The sequence below is a fragment of the Muntiacus reevesi genome, chromosome 6, assembly GCF_963930625.1.
Source record: "Muntiacus reevesi chromosome 6, mMunRee1.1, whole genome shotgun sequence".
In the NCBI taxonomy this organism is placed as follows: Eukaryota; Metazoa; Chordata; class Mammalia; order Artiodactyla; family Cervidae; genus Muntiacus; species Muntiacus reevesi.
Window position 1 is genome coordinate 105,123,082 of NC_089254.1, and position 23,204 is coordinate 105,146,285.

The following is a 23,204-nucleotide window of genomic DNA, read 5'->3' on the forward strand; positions in this document are numbered from 1 at the left end:
CTCCAAGAGTCTGTTTCCCCAGTCCTGTGGAAGTTATGTAATCAAATCCCACTGGCCTTCAAAGTCAAATTCCCTGTGGGTTCTCAGTTCCTCTGCCCTTTATTTGAAAAAGAAAAGCGATTTGTTCTTTATTTTCTTGGCTCCAAAATCACTATAGACGGTGACTGCAGCATGACATTAAAAGGTACTTGCTCCTTGGAAGAAAAGCTATGACCAACCCAGACAGCATATTAGGAAGCAGAGACATTACTCTGCTGACAAAAGTCCATATAGTCAAAGCTATGGTTTTTCTAGTAGTCATGGATAGGTGTGAGAGTTGGACCATAAAGAAGGCTGAGCACTGAAGAACGGATGTTTCTGAACTGTGGTGTTGGAGAAGACTCTTGAGAGTCCCTTGGAACTTCAAGGAGATCCAACCTGTCCATCCTAAAGGAAATCAACCCTGAATATTCATTGGAAGGACTGATGTTGAAGCTGAAACTCCAATACTTTGACCACCTGATGCGAAGAGCTGACTCATTGGAAAAGACCCTGATGCTGGGAAAGATTGAGGGCAGGAGGAGAAGGGGACAACAGATGGGATAGTTGGATGGTGTCACTGATTTAATGGACATAAGTTTGAGCAAACTCCAGGAGATGGTGAAGGACAGGGAAGCCTGGTGTGCTGCAGCCCATGGGGTTGCAAAGAGTTGGACACAACTGAGCAACTGAAGAACAACAAAAGGTTAGTCATCAAAATCATGTGCATGTCAAGGAAATGAGACAGCTAATCCTCCCCAGATGTGTTTGCATCACTTTTTTTCCCCATTTTCAAATTAGTTGCAAACTGGATACTCTGCCTATTAGAAGAATATGGCCATTTCCCCTCCTGGTTTCTCATTAGAGCAAAATAAATCTACACAAACAAGACACTCGTATGCTTTATTCTCTCCATAAAACTGCCACTAAATTGAGTTTTGCAATGTTCAGGACTTGCATGGCCCTACAAGTTTAGCCCACTCACTCTTTCCTTTGACAGTATTTGTTATCCCTCAGTTAACAGTGATGGATTTTTACTGCCTTTCTTCTGAGGGGACGATTTATATGCCTTTTAATTTGTATAAGTTGGACTGCATCATAAATGATTCAGCCTCTAAATTCCGAAGTTAGGTTGCCAAAGAAATGACCTTGTTTATTAAAATCTAATTAACTGAAGTTTTAGAATGTCCCTGAGTGGGTTACTGAATTTCTGTCTTTGTCCAAACCTAATAAACTTCAAAGCTCCAATTGACTAGAGTTAACCGCAAAACTCCAACCTCACTGTGAAATTATCTAGTTAGCTCTTCATTCATTCCTTGTCTCCAAGATGCAGGCACAAGGATCTTTTCCCAAAATGTGTTGGCTATCATATTTCAGAAAGATCAGGGATTCCTCACTTGATTAGTTTTTTTTTTTTTTTTTTTGGTCTTTTTTAAAAAATTTATTTATTTATTTTACTTTACAACATTGTATTGGTTTTGCCATACATTGACTTGAATCCGCCATGGGTGTACATGTGTTCCCCATCCTGAACCCCGCTCCCAACTCCTTCCCCATCCCATCCCTCTGGGTCATCCCAGTGCACCAGCCCCGAGCACCCTGTCTCATGTGCTCGCTTCGGCAGCACATATACTAAAATTGATTTGTTTTTATTTGAAGAAAACAATCAGGTGCTCTTTGTTCCCTGGATGAGAAGCAAGAGGAATCTGCACTTGTTACTAGTGTTACCCAGCAATGGTCAGAATGTCCTAATTATGCACCACTTCAGGCCATTCGCTGACAGTTTTATGCCATCTACACACTGCTTGTATACATAGGCCAGTCATGAGTTTTGCTTCCAAAAGTTTGTAAAATAATGTTGGCAAATTGATTATAGACATATGTTATAAAACCTTATTAACTCAGCACCCAGTGTATAAAAAAAAATCCCCTAATGTTGCAAACTCCCTAGCTTCTATCCTATTGCTTCTTCCACTTCTCATTGCAACTTCAGAATAGGAGTTTAAGGCTGGTCTCTGCCCTTTCATTTCCCATTTGATTACCAGTCCCTAAAAATTTTCTTCATTACTCTAAAGGAAGTCTTTGAGATATGTTCACCAATGATCACCATATTGATATACCTAATTTCTCCAAATTCACTGCAGCCATGACATTAAAGGACACTTACTTCTTGGAAGAAAAGCTATGACCAACCTAGATAGTGCATTAAAGTGCAGAGACATTACTTTGCTGACAAATGTCCCTATAGTCAAAGTTATGGTTTTTCCAGCAGTCATGTTGGAATGTGAGAGTCATGTATGGATGTGAGAGTCAGACCATAAAGAAAGCTGAATACCAAAGAATTGATGATTTTGAACTGTGGTGCTGGAGAAGACTCTTGAGAGTCAGTTCTAAAGGAAGTCAGTCCTGAATATTCATTGGAAAGACTGATGCTGAAGCTGAAGCTCCAATACTTTGGTCACGTGATATGAAGAGCCAACTCATTAGTAAAGACCCTGATGATGGGAAAGATAGAAGGCAGAAGGAGAAGAGGATGACAGAGGATGAGATGGTTTGATGGCATCACCGACCTAATGAACATGAGTTTAAGCAAGTTCCGGGAGATGGTGAAAGACGGGGAAGCCTGGTGTGCTGCAGCCCATGGGGTCACTAAGAGTTGGACGTGACAGCAACTGAAAAAGAGCAATAATTTTTTACATACTAGACATCTTTGCAACATTTAATATAATTGACTTTTTCTCCTTGAAGATCTCTTCAGGCTTATATTACTCATAATTATTTTGTCTTTCTCTCTCCCAAATTTCAGATCATTTATTTTTCCTTTCCTTGGGTTATCCTTCTTCATTCATGCTTAAGACTGATGGTTGTCTTAAGCCTCTCTCCATGGGTCCTTTCTGCCTCTCATTAGTCCCAGGTACTGAGAGATGTTTTAGAACTTTGTTTTCATTTGGACCATCTCATCCTAACAAGTGCTTTTACTTACTATTGCTGAGGCCTTTTTCACATGTTTACACCTCACACCATCTTCAAGATATTGATAACATAAAAACAAATATTGATCACCTTAAGGGCCCTACAGATTTCAGAAATGGATGAAGGAAACTTCAAACAAGTCTTTTTTGTGCACTAGGGGAGCAAAATGCACTGCTGAGATGAAGTGGGATGACAAAATATGTCAAAGATGATGTGATGTCTGTAGAGAAAAGAGTGTGGTAATAATCAATACAAGAGTCATTTTTATGGATTAGTGTTACATGAAGGGGGCTTTGGAAATGGCGATGGAAAGAAAAAGCAGTGATCCTTAGTTAAAAGAAGAGTGCTTCTATCATTGAAAAAAAGCTACCTTTTAGAGTGATCAACCCACAAAATAAAAATTCAGAGTCTATTGAACTTTCTTCTGAGGCCAAATTCATCAGAACCAATACTCTTATAAGTAATCAATTTAGGAAAAAACTTAGAGGGTGGAGAGTTTGATTGTTGTCTTTCATGATTGTGAAGATCTGTGGACACAGTGAAGGAATACTTTACACAGAGAATAAATCATATGGAAATTTGATGTTACAGAAATTGACTAGGTTTAGGGTTTTTTCATGTTCAGGGAAACAGTCATAAATTAGGTTATTTCTGTTGTCTTGGAGTTTCAGTACTGGCTCCAAGGCTGTGAACTTGACTAAGTGGTAAGTACCCCCACATTCTAAAGCAAAGTAGAGCCCTGACTTGATTATCAATCTCAAGTGACATACAAGAAACCTAAAAAATTCCTGGAGAAGAGACCAATGGGAAAGATTTGTTTGCAGAGTTGTTAGCATATTCTTTCTACCTCTAACCACCCCAGCATTATGGGAGAGGGAAGGGTCAGCTCCACGAGAATGAATCAGAGAGCTCAACCCATGACTGCTGGAGCTGGAGAGGACAGGCCAGGCTCACAGCGGCCTGCTGTCTCCCTGACTCGCTTCAAGGTGACAGGACGCCAACCTATAGTCAACACCCCCTTTCAGAGTTCAGTGAGACGAGAATGCAGGTACTGAATGTCGAACCTGTAGGAAGAAGCCAGCCACAAGCTACCTTGAGAGGCAAGGCCGTTGAGCCAGGAAGAAGGCTGAAGAGGAGCCATGCCAAAGCAGAGGGGAGTCAGAAGTGATCGGATTTGTCTGCATTTGTCTGTCGGTTAGAAGCGAATCTCTAGGAAACCCTGAAGGAGTCCAGAATATTCACCCTTAATTTTTTTTAATTTTTTTAAAAAATGTATTTCTTTATTTTAATTGGAGGCTAATTACTTTACAATATTGTAGTGGTTTTTGCCATGTATTGACATGAACCAGCCATGGGTGTACATGCGTCCCCCATCCTGAACCCCCCTCCCACCTCCCTCCCCCTCCCATCCCTCAGCATCATCCCAGTGCACCAGTCCTCCTGAGTGCCCTGTCTCATGCATCAAGCCTGGACTAGCGATCTATTTCACATATTCACCCTTAGTTTTTAAAGATATATGGAGCCAGTAATAGTGAAGATTTTCTCATTGACTACTTTTGAGATGCCAAGTGTTGGCCACTAATTGCTGGAAATGAAAATACATGGACATATTAAGGATGCCGCACATCAAGTACCCCATCCTTACCAGTCGTATAATATATGAGGCACAGTTTCCAGAAACACAAGGAGGACTTCCCTTGTGGCTCAGTGATAAAGAATCTACCTGCCAGTGCAGGGGACATGGATTCGATCCTTAATCCAGGAAGATCCCTTATGCCCCAGAGCAGCTACGCCTATGTGCCGCAACTACTGACCCCACGTGTTGCAACTTCTGAATCTCGTGAGCCTAGAGCCTGTGCTCCACAAGGGAAGCCACTGTAATGAAAAGCCCAGGTACCACAGCTAGAGAGGCGTCCCCGCTCGCTGCAACCAGAGAAAAGACCTCACAGCAGCAAAGACCCAGCACTCCGCAAACAAATATATCATAAATCAATAGCAATTGAAAAAATAAAAAGACAACCAAAAGTAGTCATTCACCAAACATCTTAAAAATAGACACACATACACTCGAGGAACCCTTGCTTAGGGAAAAGAAGAGTGTAAAAAAGACAAAGTAAACTGTAATAGTTTACAAACTAGTCTTCAAATTAGTGAAACAATTTTCCTTTGATAAAATAATAGATTTTCATATAATTCATGAGGGAAAAAATGGAAATTATTGTAGTAGAATTTGAGAAATGTACACATGCATTTCCTTTAATTCTACAATGATGAAGATTGGTCTTCTTTTCCTAGTTCATCCACTAATTAGTTGAATACTTTAGACCAGGCATAGTTTTATTCCAAGTCTGTTACCTCATCTGAAAAATAAGGGTGATAACTAGTCTCCCAAACCGTATGTTGGATGCAGTACTAATAGTTTCTGGGGAAACTAAATAAAACCACAAAGTCCTCTCCTCAAAGAGCTACCAACAACCCCATGCCATTGAAAAACAGACCAAACATTTATGTTTTAAGCCACATGTTTGTTTGCCAAATTTATTCAGATGATTACTGTTTGTTTTCTATAATAGCAAAATTAACAAACACAAGTAGAATAAGAACTACAGGGAGGCAAAACTCTATTCTCCTCCACCCATCTTAGGCTCTTCAGTTGGGGGTCCTCAAAACTAGCAAGAGAAGGGCAAAGAGAATGTGTTTGTTAGCATGGGCATCGTTCATGCACCTATGGAAGCACCCTGTGATGAATAACCCAAGCAGTGGTTAGAACTTGGGCTCATAAGCAGCTTACGTCAAAAGACAAGGGGCTCGGGGCTTCTGGGCTGGGGAGGCACGTTATGAGAAAGTGAGCAGGGAAAGCATGATAAAGGAGTTGTTTAGTAGGATTTGTTTTGCAGTTAAGTCAGTACCTTCTTCACTGAAAAAAGTCGTTAAGAGCCCTTTCACTCCAGTTGCAGGAGAGAGACATCTCTACAAGTGAAATTTTCCTTTACAAAAAGAACACTGGTGCCCTGTGTTGGGAGTTTTTCTTGAGTCTACTGATCTCAGTGGCCTTTAGCTCAAAATACTCTACATGCCAAAGAGGCCTATTTTAGAGCCGCATATTCTGATACTCTTCAAAACCAAAATATATATGACTTACCTGTGTAAAGAAACAATGGCCCAGATAAATTTAATAACTTACTTTTACATAGACTCAGAGTTGCAATCAGATTCCTGTCTTTAAGATTTAATTATTTCCGCTGTATTAATTATATATGAAGCATCTAATTGAATACTACTTTCTAAAGAAAAGAATAAAACTTCAATTACAGAAAAGAAATAATGAAAGTGTTACAAGAGCTTTCAAGGAACTCCAATTATAAGAAAGATCTCTTTCTCATTTCTTAGCATTGATAGTCAGCACATACTGAAGACTATTATAGGATTGGCCTAGTTGACTTCTATGTTTATTCATGTATTTGTTCAGTCATGAAACATATGGAATAAGCCTCTTTTAGGTGCACTAGTATTTGGTTTATAAAGTTGCAGGAGACAATATATCTGGCCTCAGGGAACTTGCATTCCAGAAGGAAAATCAAAAAAGAGCAATTTGCATAGAATCCTGAAATGATTACAAAGGCTTTCTAAGAGAGTCTAAACTGAACAGATAATTGTCATGCATTTACAAAAGGCCTAAGCTATTCCCACTGAAAAGGAGCAATTGAATTTGTAATTACTTTCATTTCATAGGGGACATATTCCGGGATTCTAAAGATCTAATTGTGATGGTTGTTTTCTTAATTACTCTAATTGCCTTGTAGAAAACACTACCTTACATCCATTGAGGAAAACACCATAGTCAGTGGAGACTGAGGACACCATTAGTATTTTTGAAGTTCTACTTTATTGTGTATCAGACAGCTATGTTGTTGATTTCAGCTTGTAATGAGATGACCACAATGAGATAGCCCTCATGTACACTGTGAAGAAAGGCATTGACTTCGGATCCTGATTTTTCTAAATGAACATAAAGGAACTGGCCAACCTCCTCCATGTGATGGTAGGCCTGCCATTTTAAGAGCATGTGATCATCTCCATGTAGTTGTTTCAAGGATGCTAGGAATATTCCTCTTTGTTCCCTGTCCTGCCTCTATCATTCATAGAGATCTGATTTCCAAGAGCAGTCTTTTGCCCCATGAAGGCATCACTTTAATTAAACATGAATGAAAAAAAAAGGTTTGTCACATTATTTTCTGAAAGTGGTTTTAATAGGGGTGAGGACAGAGGAAGAATGAAAGCATTAATATCCTATTAAAGGAAAGGCAGTGGGTTGCATCCCTGGGAAGAGAAGATATAGAAAGATTGAGTTCAAGAACAAAAACAAACAAAAATGAAAAAGAGTAAAAATTCTCACTGAATTCAGAACAAATATGTTAACTAAAATTGTCCATAATCCCAGGTGACTCAGTGGTAAAGAATCTGCCTGCCAATGCAAGAGACACAAGAGATGCAAGTTCAATCCCTGGGTGAGGAAGATCCCCTGGAGAAGGAAGTGACAACCAACTCCAGTATTCTTGCCTAGGAAATCCCCCGAACAGAGGAACCTGGTGGACTATAGTCCATAGGGTTTCAGGAGTAGGATACAACTTAGCGACTAACCCACCATGACCACCACCACCACCACCCAGGAATGTAGGCCTTGACTCCACCTTGTTTTCACTCCTTCTACCCATCTTGTGGTTCCTTTTTATATCTGTAGTCATGAAAAATCTTTTCTTCTGGTCTTCAGGTCAATCTGGAGATAGTTGTTATTTTGCTGTGCCCATGAAGGAGGTGAGTTCAGGGTCTTCCTGCTCTGCCAGCTTGGCCACATCCATCTCACCTGCTTTTTCTGAGTATTTGTTATGGAAAAAGTAAAATCTACTTTTCCTGAAATGGCAATCCATTCCATACTGGAGTCCATGGAATTGCAAAGAGTAGGACACGACTTACCGACTCCACAAGAACAACAACTTTTTCCAAAGTAGCACAGGAATGGCTATTAGGAGATATAAGGGATCCAGAAGAAAGATGCAAAGACTTATAGGTAATGGCATATTGCTTGAACCAAAAATTGCATAAAATACTCCAAGAAGTTTAGAAACAGTCCTTGAGGTAAAGATTCGATGCTATAAAGTACTGGCATTTCCAGGAGATTTGAGTTGCAAATGGTGACAGTTGAAGAGAATTTTACTTTTAGGCATGTCCTGGAAAACCATGGATGTTTGGCTTTTGATGAATGAGATACAGTTCCTATTTTAAAGGTTGATCGGGAATTTGCCATTGACCTGAATCCCCAGACCCTGGCACCCATTAATCTACTTTCTATCTTTATATATTTGTCTTTTCTGGACATTTCATATGAACAGAATTATGGCATATGTGGTCTTCTGTGTCTGACTTCTTTCACTTAGCATCATGTTTTTGAGGTTTATTCATTTTGTATTGTGTGTGTTCACATTTTATTTCTTTTATTGCTGAACAATGTTCTATTGTATAGATATACTATCTTTTGTTTATCCATTTGCTAGTTGATGGACATTTGGGTTGTCTCTACTCTGGGGCTATTGTGAATGAAGCTTCTGTAATCATATGCCTAAAAGTCTTTGTGTGGACATGTGCTTTTCTTTGGGTAGATACAAGGAATGGAATTTTGGGGTCATATGGTAAACCTCTATTTAACATTTTAGAAACTACCAAATGGCTTTCAAAAGTGATTACACCACTTTACAATACCATCAGTGATGTGTGATAATTTTAGTTTCACCCAATCCTTGTCAACATTTGTTATTACCTGTCCTTTCTATTATAGCTATTCTGATGGTCAGGAGACTTTTAATTTCATGTCTCTAATGACTAATAATGCAAAAAGGCAAAATAGTTGTCTGAGGAGGGATTACAAATAGCTGTGAAAAGAAGAGAAGTGAAAAGCAAAGGATAAAAGTAAAGATATTCCCATTTGAATGCAGAGTTCCAAAGAATAGCAAGGAGAGATAAGAAAGCCTTCATCCATGATCAATGCAAAGAAATAGAGGAAAATAATAGAATGGGAAAGACTAGAGAGCTCTTCAAGAAAATTAGGGATATCAAGGGAACATTTCAGGCAAAGATGGGTTCGATAGAGGACCAAAATGATATGGACCTAATAGAAGCAGAAGATATCAAAAAGAGGTGGCAAGAATACACAGAAGAACTGTACAAAAAAGATCTTCATGACCAAGATAATCACAATGGTGTGATCACTGACCTAGAGCCAGACATCCTGGAATATGAAGTCAAGTGGGCCTTAGAAAGCATCATTACGAACAAAGCTAGTGGAGGTGATGTAATTCCAGTTGAGCTATTTCAAATCCTAAAAGATGATGCTATAAAAGTGCTGCACTCAATATGCCAGCCAATTTGGAAAACTCAGCAGTGGCCACAGGACTGGAAAAGGTCAGTTTTCGTTCCAATCCCAAAGAAAGGCAATCCTAAAGAATGCTCAAACTACCGCACAATTGCACACATCTCACATGCTAATAAAGTAATGCTCAAAATTCTCCAAGCCAGGCTTCAGCAATACATGAACCGTGAACTTCTGGATGTTCAAGCTGGTTTTAGAAAAGGCAGAGAAACCAGAGATCAAATTGCCAATATCCGCTGGATCATCAAAAAAGCAAGAGAGTTCCAGAAAAACATCTATTTCTGCTTTATTGACTATGCCAAAGCCTTTGACTGTGTGGATCACAATAAACTGTGGAAAATTCTGAAAGAGATGGGAATAGCAGACCACCTGACCTGCCTCTTGAGAAACCTATATGTAGGACAGGAAGCAACAGTTAGAACTGGACATGGAACAGCAGACTGATTCCAAATAGGAAAATGAGTATGTCAAGGCTGTATATTGTCACGCTGCTTATGTAACTTATATGCAGAGTACATCATGAGAAACGCTGGGCTGGGTGAAGCACAAGCTGGAATCAAGGTTGCTGGAAGAGATATCAATAACCTCAGATATACAGATGACACCATCCTTATGGCAGAAAGTGAAGAAGAACTAAAGAGCCTCTGGATGAAAGTGAAAGAGGAGAGTGAAAAAGTTGGCTTAACGCTCAACATTCAGAAAACTAAGATCATGACATCTGGTCCCATCACTTCATGCAAATAGATGGAGAAACAGTGTCAGACTTTATTTTTTGGGCTCCAAAATCACTGCAGATGGTGATTGCAGCCATGAAATTAAAAGACACTTACTCCTTGGAAGGAAAGTTATGATCAACCTAGATAGCATATTAAAAAGCAGAGACATTACTTTGCCAACAAATGTCCGTCTAGTCAAGGCTATGGTTTTTCCAGTTGTCATGCATGGATGTGAGAGTTGGACTGTGAAGAAAGCTGAGCGCCGAAGAATTGATGCTTTTGAACTGTGGTGTTGGAGAAGACTCTTGAGCACCCTTTGGACTTCAAGGAGATCCAACCAGTCCATCCTAAAGGAGATCAGTCCTGGGTGTTCATTGGAAGGACTGATGCTGAAGCTGAAACTCCAATACTTTGGCCACCTCATGCAAAGAGTTGACTCATTTGAAAAGACCCTGATGCTGCGAAGGATTGAGGGCAGGAGGAGAAGGGGACAACAGAGGATGAGATGGTTGGATGGCATCATCGATTCGATGGACATGGGTTTGAGTAAACTCTGGGAGTTTGTGATGGACAGGGAGGCCTGGATTGCTGCGGTTCATGGGGTCACAAAGAGTCAGACACAACTGAGCAACTGAACTGAACTGAACTGAATGACTAATAATGTTAAGCATCTTCTCACAGTTTATCCCCCATTTCTATGTCTCTTTCTGTGACATCCTCTGTAGCTAAATCTTTGACTTCCTGGATTCTTCCAGAAATTTCTACCTTAGGTGATTCTGTGATGGGAGTACATGAAAGTTCACTAACTGTGATTCTATGTGTTTAAAACAAGTACTTCTAAAACTTCAGAAAGTAGGAGAAATTCTTCTCTGCTAGAATTATGGAACATACTCATAGTGTGGTAACTTTTATAACATCTGGTAGAAAAGCAAGCTTATAATTGCAGAAGCTTAGACTGTTTATTTTCCTTCAGGGTCTTTTGTTTTTGTTTTTTACTGAGCTGAGGGCAAGACCAATCTGCCCAGAGGCTTGTTTGCTTTCTCAGCAGGAAAAGAAAAGAAGGCAAGGGGAGAGTAGCAGAGTAAGACAGAATTCCTCAGGAAAATAGTACTGAAGTAAAAAGGGCCATCATGCCAGGTTAGAGAAGCAAATTCTGTAGAATCAAGTTTTATTTTAATAACAACACTAATAAAAAGATTACAGGAGAGTCTGAGTTCAGGGCCTATTGGAAATGGATGATAGAATTTTTTTAATGTACCAGCCCAGCAACAGATGTAATTAGATTATGCTAACATGATAAATAGTTACTGAATAACTCTCTAAATTAGATTGACCTCGATCGTTAAAGATCATAACTTTCAATGAAGTCTTGTTTTGCTTGCTAAATAATTTTCATGCTGGTGCTAAGATAGAAGTCTTACAGGTGCTTGGAAGGGAGCCTTTTGAGGTCTTAGTTTATTTTCTATCCACTCACTCATCAGTTTTTGAAAGTGGGTTATGCTGCAGGATCACATCAGATGCTTGGTGCTAGTCAAGTCACTTTATTGCCACCCGTGAATTTGTTTCTACAACCAATTTGTTTCCAGTGGAGTCGACTGTTTTGTGAGTTTGAAACACAGCTGTTTGTGACTTTAAAATCTCTGGAGCCCTGTTTATATCCCTTATCAAAAATTATTGAGAAGGTAAATTTATATAGATATTTTTTTTCTCAGCTGATTATCCTGTCCTATTTTCTTGGTTTGAGGAGTATCTGAGGGTTATCTCCACAGTAGTCCCCCATCCAGGGTTTTGCTTTATATGGTATCAGTTAACCTCAATCAACAGTGATCTGAAAGTATTAAGTGGAAAATTTCAGAAATCAACAATTCAGTTGTTTTAAATTGCAGTGTTTTGAGCAGTGTGATGAAATCTGATGACATCCTTCTCCATCCACTTAGAAAGGGAATCAACTCTTTGTCCAGCATGTACCACTAAGATGGTCACTTATTAGCCTTCTGGGTTATCAGATCGACTGTCATGGTATTGCAATTCTTTTGTTCATTTTACTTAATAATGACCCCAAAGCACAAGAGTAGCAATGCTGGCAATTCAGATATGCCAAAGAGAAGTCATTAAGTACTGCTGTTAAGTGAAAAGGCAGTGATTTAATAAGGAAACAAAACCATATGGTGAGATTGCTAAGGTTTATGGTAAGAATGAATCTTCTATCCATGAGATTGTGAAGAAGGAAGTAGAAATGCATGGTAGTTTTGCTATCACACCTCAGATGGCAAAAGTTAAATCACAATGCTTAGTTCAGATGGAAAAGGCATTAAGATATTGTGTGTGTGTGTGAGAGAGAGAGAGGCCACATTCACATCTTTATAATGCTATATTGTTATAGCTGTCTTAAGTTATCATTAGTTGTTAATCCTGTATTGTGCCTCATTTATAAATTAAGCTTTATCACAGATATATAGAGTAGGTATAGGTAAAAAGCTTTTGAATTGTGATGCTGGAGAAGACTTCAAAACTATGGTTTTTCCAGTAGTCATGTATGGATGTGAGAGGTGGACTATAAAGAAAGCTGAACACCAAAGAATTGATGCTTTTGAAGTGTGGTATTGGAGAAGACTTTCCTTGGACTGCAAGGAAATCCAACCAGTCCATCCTAAAGGAAATCAGTCCTGTATATTCATTGGAAGGACTGATGCTGAAGCTGAAACTCCTTTGACCACCTGATGTGAAGAACTGACTCATTGGAAAAGTCCCTGATGCTGGGAAAGATTGAGAGCAGGAGCAGAAGGGGAATGACAGATGATGAAATGGTTGGATGGCATCACTGACTCAATGGACATGAGTTTGGGTAAATTCTGGGAGTTGGTGATGGACAGGGAGGCCTGGTGTGCTGCAGTCCATGGGGTTGCAAAGAGTTGGACATGATTGAGTGACTGAACTGAACTGAGAAGACTCTTGAGAGTTCCTTGGACTGCAAGGAGTTCAAACCAATCAATCCTAAAGGAAATTAACCCTGAATTAACCTTTCACTGGAAGGACTGATGCTGAAGTTGAAGCTCCAATACTTTGGCCTTGTGATGCAAAGAACCGACTCATTGGAAAAGACCTTGATGCTGGGAAAGATTGAAGGCAAAAGGAGAAGAGAGTGGTAGAGGGTGAAGTGGTTGGATGGCATCACTGACTCAATGGACATGAATTTGAGCAAACTCCGGGAGATAGTAGGACAGGGAAGCCTGGCGTGCCGCAGTCCATGGGGTTTCAAAGAGTCAGATGTGACTTAGCAACTGAACAACATAGGCAAAAGCATAGTACATATAGGGTTCAGTACTATCCATGATTTCAGCCTTCCATTGGGGGTCTTGGAACATATCCCTGAGGCTAAGGGGGATTTGTGTATTAGCTGAATTGTAACCTTTTGTAAGCTTCTATGGACCACTAAAGATCATGATTAGTTTGGGGCCTGGGGTAGTTCTAGATCACTTTTACTAAGTATGTTGATGGTGCAGGGGACGTTTGTGAGTATAACATTACAGATACCTTTGAATTTACTAATTATAAATAATTTTCTCAACATTTCAAGATAGATAAGTATATCTTTAAAAGTACATTTTCACTTCACCTGTAAATGAAAATAAAAAGGATTTTTAATTGACATAGTTGCTTTTTGGTTCTCTTCTGTTTTGCTTTTCCTCTCCATCCCCCGCCCCTTGGAAAATCCTTGATTAGGATCCAGATAATCTAGAACTGAATCCAGACTCTGTGGTTATTGAGCTGGTGACCTTGGTCAAAATAAATTATCTGATTCTCATCAGTTAAATGGGGATAATGATGCCTCTATGGAAGAATTGATTTCAGATTAGATGTTGTCTACAAGAAACAGTGTGGTCTACACAGGTGATCAGTGGTAGAAACCCTATTGCTATTGTTTTCTATGAATTAGAGCAGTGTTCCTATTTTTTATCCTTTTCCTATTTTTCAAAAATTTTGAATACATATTTATAAATAAGTATAAAAATAAGACATAGGTTTGGTGAATTAACATTTTATGTTCAATATAAACAAGATTCAAAAATTTAAATGATATAAAGTTGACATTAACATTTTTTCTAAAATAGTAATAAAAATTAATAGTTTTTTCCTTTAATTGGCTTTATAACTGTGATGTGATTAAATTCATATTATTTTATATAGTCTTGAGTTACTGATTTGAAGATCTGCCTCTCTGTTGTTTTTCATTCATTTTGACACATGATTTTATTGGCTATCACAGTTGAAAAATATTACCTCAAGGTACATATAACAAACTAGATAAAAGTATATTTCCAAATGAATCATGATGTTAATTTTTCAGCTTTATTGACCAGAAATGCAAAGGGTTTTGATAAAATGTAATAAATTTCTATCATATCTGAGTCAGTTTTATTTGCAAAGTAATTGATTAATGACCCATTTCAGTATTATAAAATAAGTCCAAAATCCATTGAAACTCTACATTTACCAATTTATTACATATATTTTAAAACTATGTTTCCAAGTTGTAGAAGTATATAGATATGTAAATTCTTATGAGATTATGCACATATCAATTTTGGCAATAAAATTACATAATGATTGGAATATTTCCAAACATTTGTTTGCAAACTACTCTTATATTAGCACAAGATTTGTTCTAAAGTAGTAACTTTCTCATTCATCATAAATGAACTGACAATACCAAGTATCAGGTAAAGATGTTGAGCATCCTGACATGTGATGGTCATGTAGTGCAACCTCAATCAAAGCATTGGTTATTAATAAATTCTAATTATTTCTCACTGCTAGAGTGAATAAATGTCAGCTTAAATATTTTTGTTTCCTTTCCCCACCTCAAGGATAGTCTCATGTCCCTTCCCTACACTCAAATGTGAAATAAGTTGCACGTTAGGCCACCGTGATTATAAGTGGGATATTTGATCCATCAGTTCCCAGAGGAAAATGGATACTGATGATTTGGAGTAAGAGTTGACAGGATTTTCTTAAAGGGCCAGATAATATTTTAGGCGTTGAGGGCCACATGGTCTCTAACACAGCTACTCAACTCTACCGATGTAACCTGGAAACACCATAGACGATATGTGAAAAAGAAAGAAAAATTAAAATTAAAAAAACCTTTTTTTTAATTTAAAAGTTTGAAAAAACTTTCAAAAATTAAGTCTGATTTCCGTAAAACTTTACGTACAGACACTGACTGAGTTTGATTTTTATGTAACTTTCATATGGCACAAAATATTGTTCTGCTTTGGATTTCTTTTCAACTGTTTAAAACAAATTTTAAATAGCTTATGGTCCATTCCAGAAAAAGCAGCAAGATGAATTTTTCTCAGGTCTTAGCTTGCAGATCCCTTACTTAGATGATAATGACCTTGTAGAGAATCTCAGCCTGAAATTCCACAGTAATGTACATTATTCCAGTAGACTGTCAAATTATAAGGGTGTTTGCTTTTATTGTCCCTTTAAGAAATATTAAATATGAAAATTTAATAGCAAAGACTTTCTCCCCTCTCTGACATAATGTTAACTGATAGAAGTTCTAATGCAAATTAGTCCCTGTGTCGTGTCCAGCTCTTTTGTGATGGACTGTACCCCACCAGGCTCCTCTGTCCATGGAATTCTCCAGGCAAGAATGCTAGAGTGGGTAAGCATTCCCTTCTCCAGGGGATCTTCCTGATCCAGGAACTGGACCCGGGTCTCCTGCATTGCAGGCAGATTCTTTACTGTCTGAGTCACCAGGAGACAGGCTTACAAATTATTTGAGGCTGGATCATCAGTAGCTGCAATGTCAGTAAAAGCCGCAGTGCTTTTCTGCTTGATCTTGTTCTCATTTGATTAAAAAAAAAAAAAAAAAGATTAACTTTATCTTGGAAAGACTGACATAACCAAAGCAGTGGAAAATATACTTGTTTGGGGTCCAGTGGCAAAAATTCTGTGACTCCTTCCTGGGTTTCTGTGGGTCCTGACACATGAAGGAGTGTGTGTTCAGTGATGTTCTAGAAAGTCAGAGTCGCAATTAACTGCTCCGAACAGCACAGCATTTTGGAGGCAGATTTCCAAGTTTGGTTCTCCTCAACTGCCAGCAAGAGATGCAACTGGCACATCTTTCACCTGACTACTGAACTCTTTCTCTCGTTTTTCCGTCATCCAAAACCAGTTGTCTTTCCTGTACTCAGTTGTACATACGGTTTCAAAATTCTCATTTACATTTAGGCCGAACAGTGCACAAAATCATGCAAACAGATAAATTTGTGGAATGACTTGATCCCGTTCTGTGCCTCCCAGCCATCCAGCACCAAGTTAGGAGATCTCTCAGCCACAGCAGTACAAAAAGAGGATGAGGGCCAGGCATTTCCTATCAAGGTGAAATCTGTCCTGCAGCATCACTCACCTTGGCTCCATCCCCAAGAACATCTCCTGCATTTCTGTGCTTCGTCCTAGAATCAGTGCTTTACAACTAGCCTTGCCCTCTCCCTCTATTTAGGGTGTGTACAGGGTTGAATTAGGAGACCTGAAATAAGATAAGTATAAACAGGAGGAGAAATCCAAGAAAAAAGGCAAGCTGGGCTTGCGTCTAAACTCCACTCCTCATTATAGATGGAAATAGACATTTAGTGAGCACCTGCTCTGTGTTGGAAAATTCACATGAAGTCTTTTGGTTGTTAAAATAAACAAGAAGAGATGAAGGAACAAAAAGTGCCTCTTTTTTAGCTGTGAACAGCAGGAAAGAAAAGCAATTAAGGAGACAAGGGTATTTTTTTTAATAGGGCTTTATTTCTCATTTCATGCAAGAGATCACGTTGACTTTGTTGAACTTTTGATTCCGTAACAGCAGCAAACTCTGCACGCGTGCTCAGGTGTTTGATGTGAGTGCTTCAAGCAACGTGGTAGTTTACACTCAACCGGAAACAGGATGCTGTGTACTGGTTGTGACTCCGGAAAGCAGGGCGTCAGTTCTGTTTTCCAGAAAGCAAAGAGGTCACAGTTGCTTCTGAGCCATGAGTTGCAAAACCACCAAGTGGAAGAGAGGAGCAACTCTTTAACTGTGGTTCTACTTAGAGAACCTCTGAGCAGTCATCAGAATATGGTCGTTTGTCAGACAACTTAAACAATAATCAGACAAGATATGCTTCTAACATAGCCTCCTCATGTGTTTGTCTTTCCTTGTGATTCAGGAGAAAGGATGCTGGTTTCTTATCCTACAAAGATCACCTGCCGGTCAGCCAGGTGGTGGTTGGAGATACCGACCGGCAAGGCTCAGAAGCCAAACTGAGTGTGGGTCCCCTGCGCTGCCAAGGAGACCGTAAGTGTGCCTGCAGTGGTGGCTTGCACCTTCTTATCAATTTTAAATAGTGTTTCCCGGCAAATCAGAGGTTGGCAGAAAAACAGATTGCTCTTTGGTATAAACAGAGCCAAATAGAGGGCTGCTGCTGCTGCTAAGTCGCTTCAGTCGTGTCCGACTCTGTGCGACCCCATAGACGGCAGCCCACCAGGCTCCTCCATCCCTGGAATTCTCCAGGCAAGAGCACTGGAGTAGGTTGCCATTTCCTTCTCCATTGCATGAAAGTGAAAAGTGAAAGTGAAGTCGCTCAGTCGTGTCTGACTCTTCGAGACCTCATGGACTGCAGCCTACCAGGCTCCTCTGTCCATGGGATTTTCCAGGCAAGAGTACTGGAGTGGGGTGCCATTTCCTTCTCTGAAATAGAGGGCTAGGTAGACCTTAATACATAGAGGAGGGTGACAGCTATAACGTCTCCAGTATAGGAGAGTAGATCTGGGCATGAAGTGTGGACATTCATCTTTCTTGTGTATTTGTAGGTAACGACTGTGACTTCCTAAGTTGATGGTGATATAAGTAGCAATGCTAATGGCATAAGCAGCACTCAACAGCTGTGATTCCACTGAGAGCTGCTGTTAATGCCATTAGCATAACTATTTATATCACCATAAACTCCGTTTATGGTGATATAAATAGTCACATTATGGCTTAATGTATCATTGTAAACTCAGATTATGGTCATATAAAGTTTGACATTATTGCTATCAAGTTTCATCATCATCAGAGCTTGATGGTCCCTTGTAAGCCAAAGAGTGTTTCTGTAACTACATCTTGCTTTTGAGTTTCGGCACCACAGAGAGGAATTTGGGGCTGCAGGAAGTCAGGGAGTGAGAGCAATGATCCCACCTAATTAAGGGTACCTTTAGGATTTTATGCTTTGCAATACCCTCCAGTATACTTTATATGCAGTCAGAGGGAGATGGTGCCAGGTTGCTATGGGGATTCTGTGATGAGCATCCTGGGTCTCATTTCCCCTCTTTTGTCTGTACATGTGATTTGGACAACTCTTCCGGGAGTTCTGCTCTTTTGTGATTGTGAGCAGGGCATCAGGAGACCTGGATTCTGTTCCCTGGGTAACTGACTTGCCTGAGGCCTCAGGCAGATCCCCCTGTTTTTCTCAGCTGTGGTGCTGAGAATACCACCCACGTCCCAACTTCCCCTGAGGAGGCCATAAAGATTTTAGTGCCCGGATCTGGATTCCTCCTAGCGAAGCATTCTGTGATATGGACTGTTATTACCGCTTCCATAAATCAAGGGAGAATTAGACCTACTCAAAGTAATAAGCTATTGCATGCACTCAAGGAGGTGTCCTAAGGAATGTAACGATGCATGCTCAGCTGCTTACTGCTTAGTACATCGAGGCTGTCGGCAATTAAACCACACAACGTTCCAGATACAAAGCAGAGATGGAGCCTGTTCTGATTTCTCTCTTCTTACATACAGAAAATGAATGCACTATCCTTAAAATTAAATTGGTCAAAAGAACTTTATCATGCATTTACTATACAATAATCCTTCTTTTGTCTAGTCAAGTTTAACAGAACTGTATGATAAGAAATTAGTTTCGACTGCTTAAGAAAAAGATATTGACAGAAAATAATAATGTAGGTGCATTTTTAAACATATTTTGGGAGATGGATTATAGCCTCATGCTCAAAATAGGCAGGTTCTCATGTGCTGGCCAATGAAAGTCAGTTTCTTTCTGTCTTAATTACTCATTCATATATAAAGGTAAAATATTTCTTATTTATCAATTCTAATTATGAAGTTAGCTTTGAATTAGATAAGGGGTTCCCTTTAAATAATGGATTAACTCAATATAGTTATGAAATCTAACTTCTGCAGATTTTTGTTACCATTCTTTTTTTTTTTTTTTTTTTAATATTATTTTATTAGTTGGAGGCCAATCACTTTACAACATTTCAGTGGGTTTTGTCATACATTGACATGAATCAGCCATATAGTTACATGTATTCCCCATCCCGATCCCCCCTCCCACCTCCCTCCCCACCCGACTCCTCAGGGTCCTCCCAGTGCACCAGGCCTGAGCACTTGACTCATGCATCCCACCTGGGCTGGTGGTCCGTTTCACCATAGATAATATACATGCTGTTCTTTCTAAACATCCCACCCTCGCCTTCTCCCACAGAGTCCAAAAGTCTGTTCTGTACTTCTGTGTCTCTTTTTCTGTTTTGCATATAGGGTTATCGTTACCATCTTTCTAAATTCCGTATATATGTGTTAGTATGCTGTAATGTTCTTTATCTTTCTGGCTTACTTCACTCTGTATAATGGGCTCCAGTTTCATCCATCTCATTAAAACTGATTCAAATGAATTCTTTTTAACGGCTGAGTAATATTCCATGGTGTATATGTACCACAGCTTCCTTATCCATTCGTCTGTTGATGGGCATCTAGGTTGCTTCCATGTCCTGGCTATTATAAACAGTGCTGCGATGAACATTGGGGTGCACGTGTCTCTTTCAGATCTGGATTCCTCAGTGTGTATGCCCAGAAGTGGTATTGCTGGGTCATATGGTAGTTCTATTTCCAGTTTTTTAAGAAATCTCCACACTGTTTTCCATAGTGGCTGTACTAGTTTGCATTCCCACCAACAGTGTAAGAGGGTTCCCTTTTCTCCACACCCTCTCCAGCATTTATTGCTTGTAGACTTTTGGATAGCAGCCATCCTGACTGGCGTGTAATGGTACCTCATTGTGGTTTTGATTTGCATTTCTCTGATAATGAGTGATGTTGAGCATCTTTTCATGTGTTTGTTAGCCATCTGTATGTCTTCTTTGGAGAAATATCTGTTTAGTTCTTTGGCCCATTTTTTGATTGGGTCGTTTATTTTTCTGGAATTGAGCTTCAGGAGTTGCTTGTATATACCATTCTTAAAGATTCCAGCTACATTAAATAGTATATGTGGGAGTATATTAACAGCTTGTAGCTAACATTATCATGTTTTCTCATACTAAATCAGTCCTCAGGAAGAATTTATTAAGTGTCTGCTATTTGTCTAGCACTTTACTAGGTGTTCTGTGAATTTAAAAAAAAAAAAAGTTCAAGTAATGTTTTGTGAAAAGCACATACAAAAGTTTTGGAAAACACAAAATGTTTGATAATTTAATAGATTTGTGATGTAAAAGTATTGCAGCTGATGCTCAAGAAAGAAGTGATATGTTTCAGGAAGACTTTATATTTTAAAAGGGAAAATAGGAGAAGTCTGTTGGTCAGTGTTCATTTGCATTTTTCTCCCAAGGCTGTTGCTCTTAGAAACCTTCTTAGGATGTTTGATAGACAAAGAGCTGTCCTGTTCACTGACACTGCGTGGCCTCCAGCTTCTTGTAGGACTGCAGCTTCATCGGTACTTCTTAATCCATATTTTACCTGATATTTCATGCAAACAAAAGCACAGTGAATCTTTAACTGCAATTACGTGGAATATTTTTGTGTCCGAGAGAGAGAGCAATCTTCGGTTTTTGCAGGCAACTGGCAATATTCCATACCTCCTACCTGAACTGCCAGGTAGCAGTTAGCAGTTTCGATGCCCGCCTTCTTTTTCAGAATGTTCTAACATGGACACAGTAAAGTGCCCACATCATAGCAGTTCCCAGGTTTTACACATGTGTGGTTTCCTTGGATACAGCCCCCTGTGAGCTGGGTAAGGAAAATATTAGCCTTTCTGTTTTACAAATGAACAAAATATTTCTTTGAAAGTGTCATTTAAGCAAGAAATTTCTGTGCCCCTTCGTGAGGCTCCCAGAGGAAAGACAGAGCCTAGAATATACACAACTTCCTCTGCACAAGGTCAGGCTTGTTTCCTTGTCTCTATTTGCATCTCTAAGTCTACAGCAGAAATTAAATTGTTTAAAATATATGTCATCTGGGTCTCTTCCCACCCTCATCCAGTTACCAATACTGCGCGAATGTTGGGGGAATTAAATTCTAGTTTGTATAACTTGAAAAGTGACATCGTGCATATATCCTCTTGTTTGTAGAGATTAACTCTGTGTCATTTACTGAAGTCTGTGCCAAGCTACAGCTTAAAAAACAAAATCTGCTGCTGAGGAATGTCTTTCTCTATTTGAGGACTTGAATGATGACAGAAGCTGTCTCTTAAATTAGGTCTGGTTCTATCCTCCCAGTCCCAGAGAATGAAACAATTTTTGTGGGCTCTGACCAACCGTTTCGGCGGCTTCAGTTGATTTCATCATGCCTGCTGAGTTTCATTTTTACTTTGATTCATCTGAACTCATAGACCCATATAATCAAAATGTTAAGAAAAATCAGTGAATTCCAGAATCTGCCGCATTTCCCATATAGCGCTATAAAATGCTGATGCCCTCAGATTTTGGCGTCTTATTCAAACACATTCAAATGGAAACCTCAAATCTAAATGAAACTGAAAGTGTGACTGAGGATGGGTGGTTAGCTAAGATAAAAAGTAGCGTAAAATTACGCATCTTCCTCCCACCCTAAATTGCACATACTCACCTAGGAGAAACAATGGAGCTAGTTAGAGGCTTGAAAGGGCTGATAGAGTAGAAATTGTTTTCAAATTTAAATAAATAATTATTCTTGCAGGAGGTGGCTGAGCTTCTGTGGAATTAGTTCAAAAACAAATTATGTCAGGTTTGGGAGGTAGAAATCCTTTTTGTAACTATATAGAGTGACTATAATTAATTGTAGAAGGCAAGTACTTGCTAGATAATTGTCTTATTCTCAACCACATGAGGCAAAGAGTCCCTATATCTCCTATAGGGATACAGGGACTTTAAACAATTAATTAAGAGCAAGTTTATTACAAAAGCAAGTGTTTTGAATACACCTGGGTAGAAACAGTCAGGAGAACATGTTACTTAAGGACCTCTGCATGCCAAGTCATTTCAGTCTTGTCCGACTCTTTGAGCCTCTATGGACTATAACCCACCAGGTTCCTCTGCCCACAGGATTCTCCAGGCAAGAATACTGGAGTGGATTGCCATTTCCTCCTCCAGGGGATCTTCCCACTACAGGGATCGAACCTGCATCTCTTGTGTCTCCTGCATTGGCAGGCAGGTTCTTTACCACTAGCGCCCCCTGGGAAGCCCCAAGGACCTCTGAATCCGGGCCAGAAGCCCACCCGGCTTGTCAGCATAGCAGGCAGAGCACTGTAGTCAGGATGGACGTTTACGATGTCAGTTCAGGTTCTTAGAGCTGCAGAGGTGACTCTGAGCGACCAAGAAGAAAAGGTAAGGCAGACACCATCCTATTTAGGGACACTCCAAGGGCAGAGACAACAAAAGAAATAAAGATGATGATGGAGCTTTATCCAAATGACAGTGGACACGTGTTCTTTGGGAATGCAATCCTGTGTGCCAGAGATGTGTAAAGGCCACCCTCTACTGTAAGATGTTTACAAACCAGGGCCTTCCCCAGCCATTAGCTTACCAAGAAGGACAGAGCAAGGATTGTATCTAATATGTTGTTTCTCCAAAGATAAGACACTTCGATGGGGGTTCAAATGAGTATCATTTCCCATAAGAGGGCCCCAGGGGCTCAGACAGGCCCTTGCCTTTGCTGTTTCAGGCTTGGAAGAGACAAGAAAGTGAAAGGGCCCAGCATGCAGTGATGCTGGTGGTTTAAAAGCTCAGTTGTGTAGTTGCAACCACGTGGACCGTAGCCCACCAGGCTCCTCTGTCCCTGGGATTTTCTAGGCAAGAAT

At 39.6% G+C, this 23,204-nt stretch overlaps 1 protein-coding gene across 1 annotated transcript in view; it reads left to right on the forward strand.

The window, feature by feature from the left end:
- Positions 1-23,204, forward strand: part of CNTNAP2 (contactin associated protein 2) — a 1,529,631-nt gene that overhangs the window by 1,113,072 nt on the left and 393,355 nt on the right. The window contains exon 15 of the mRNA XM_065938525.1: positions 17,334-17,461. Within this exon, the coding sequence (XP_065794597.1) occupies positions 17,334-17,461 (128 nt within the window). The remainder of the gene's footprint in view (positions 1-17,333; positions 17,462-23,204) is intronic.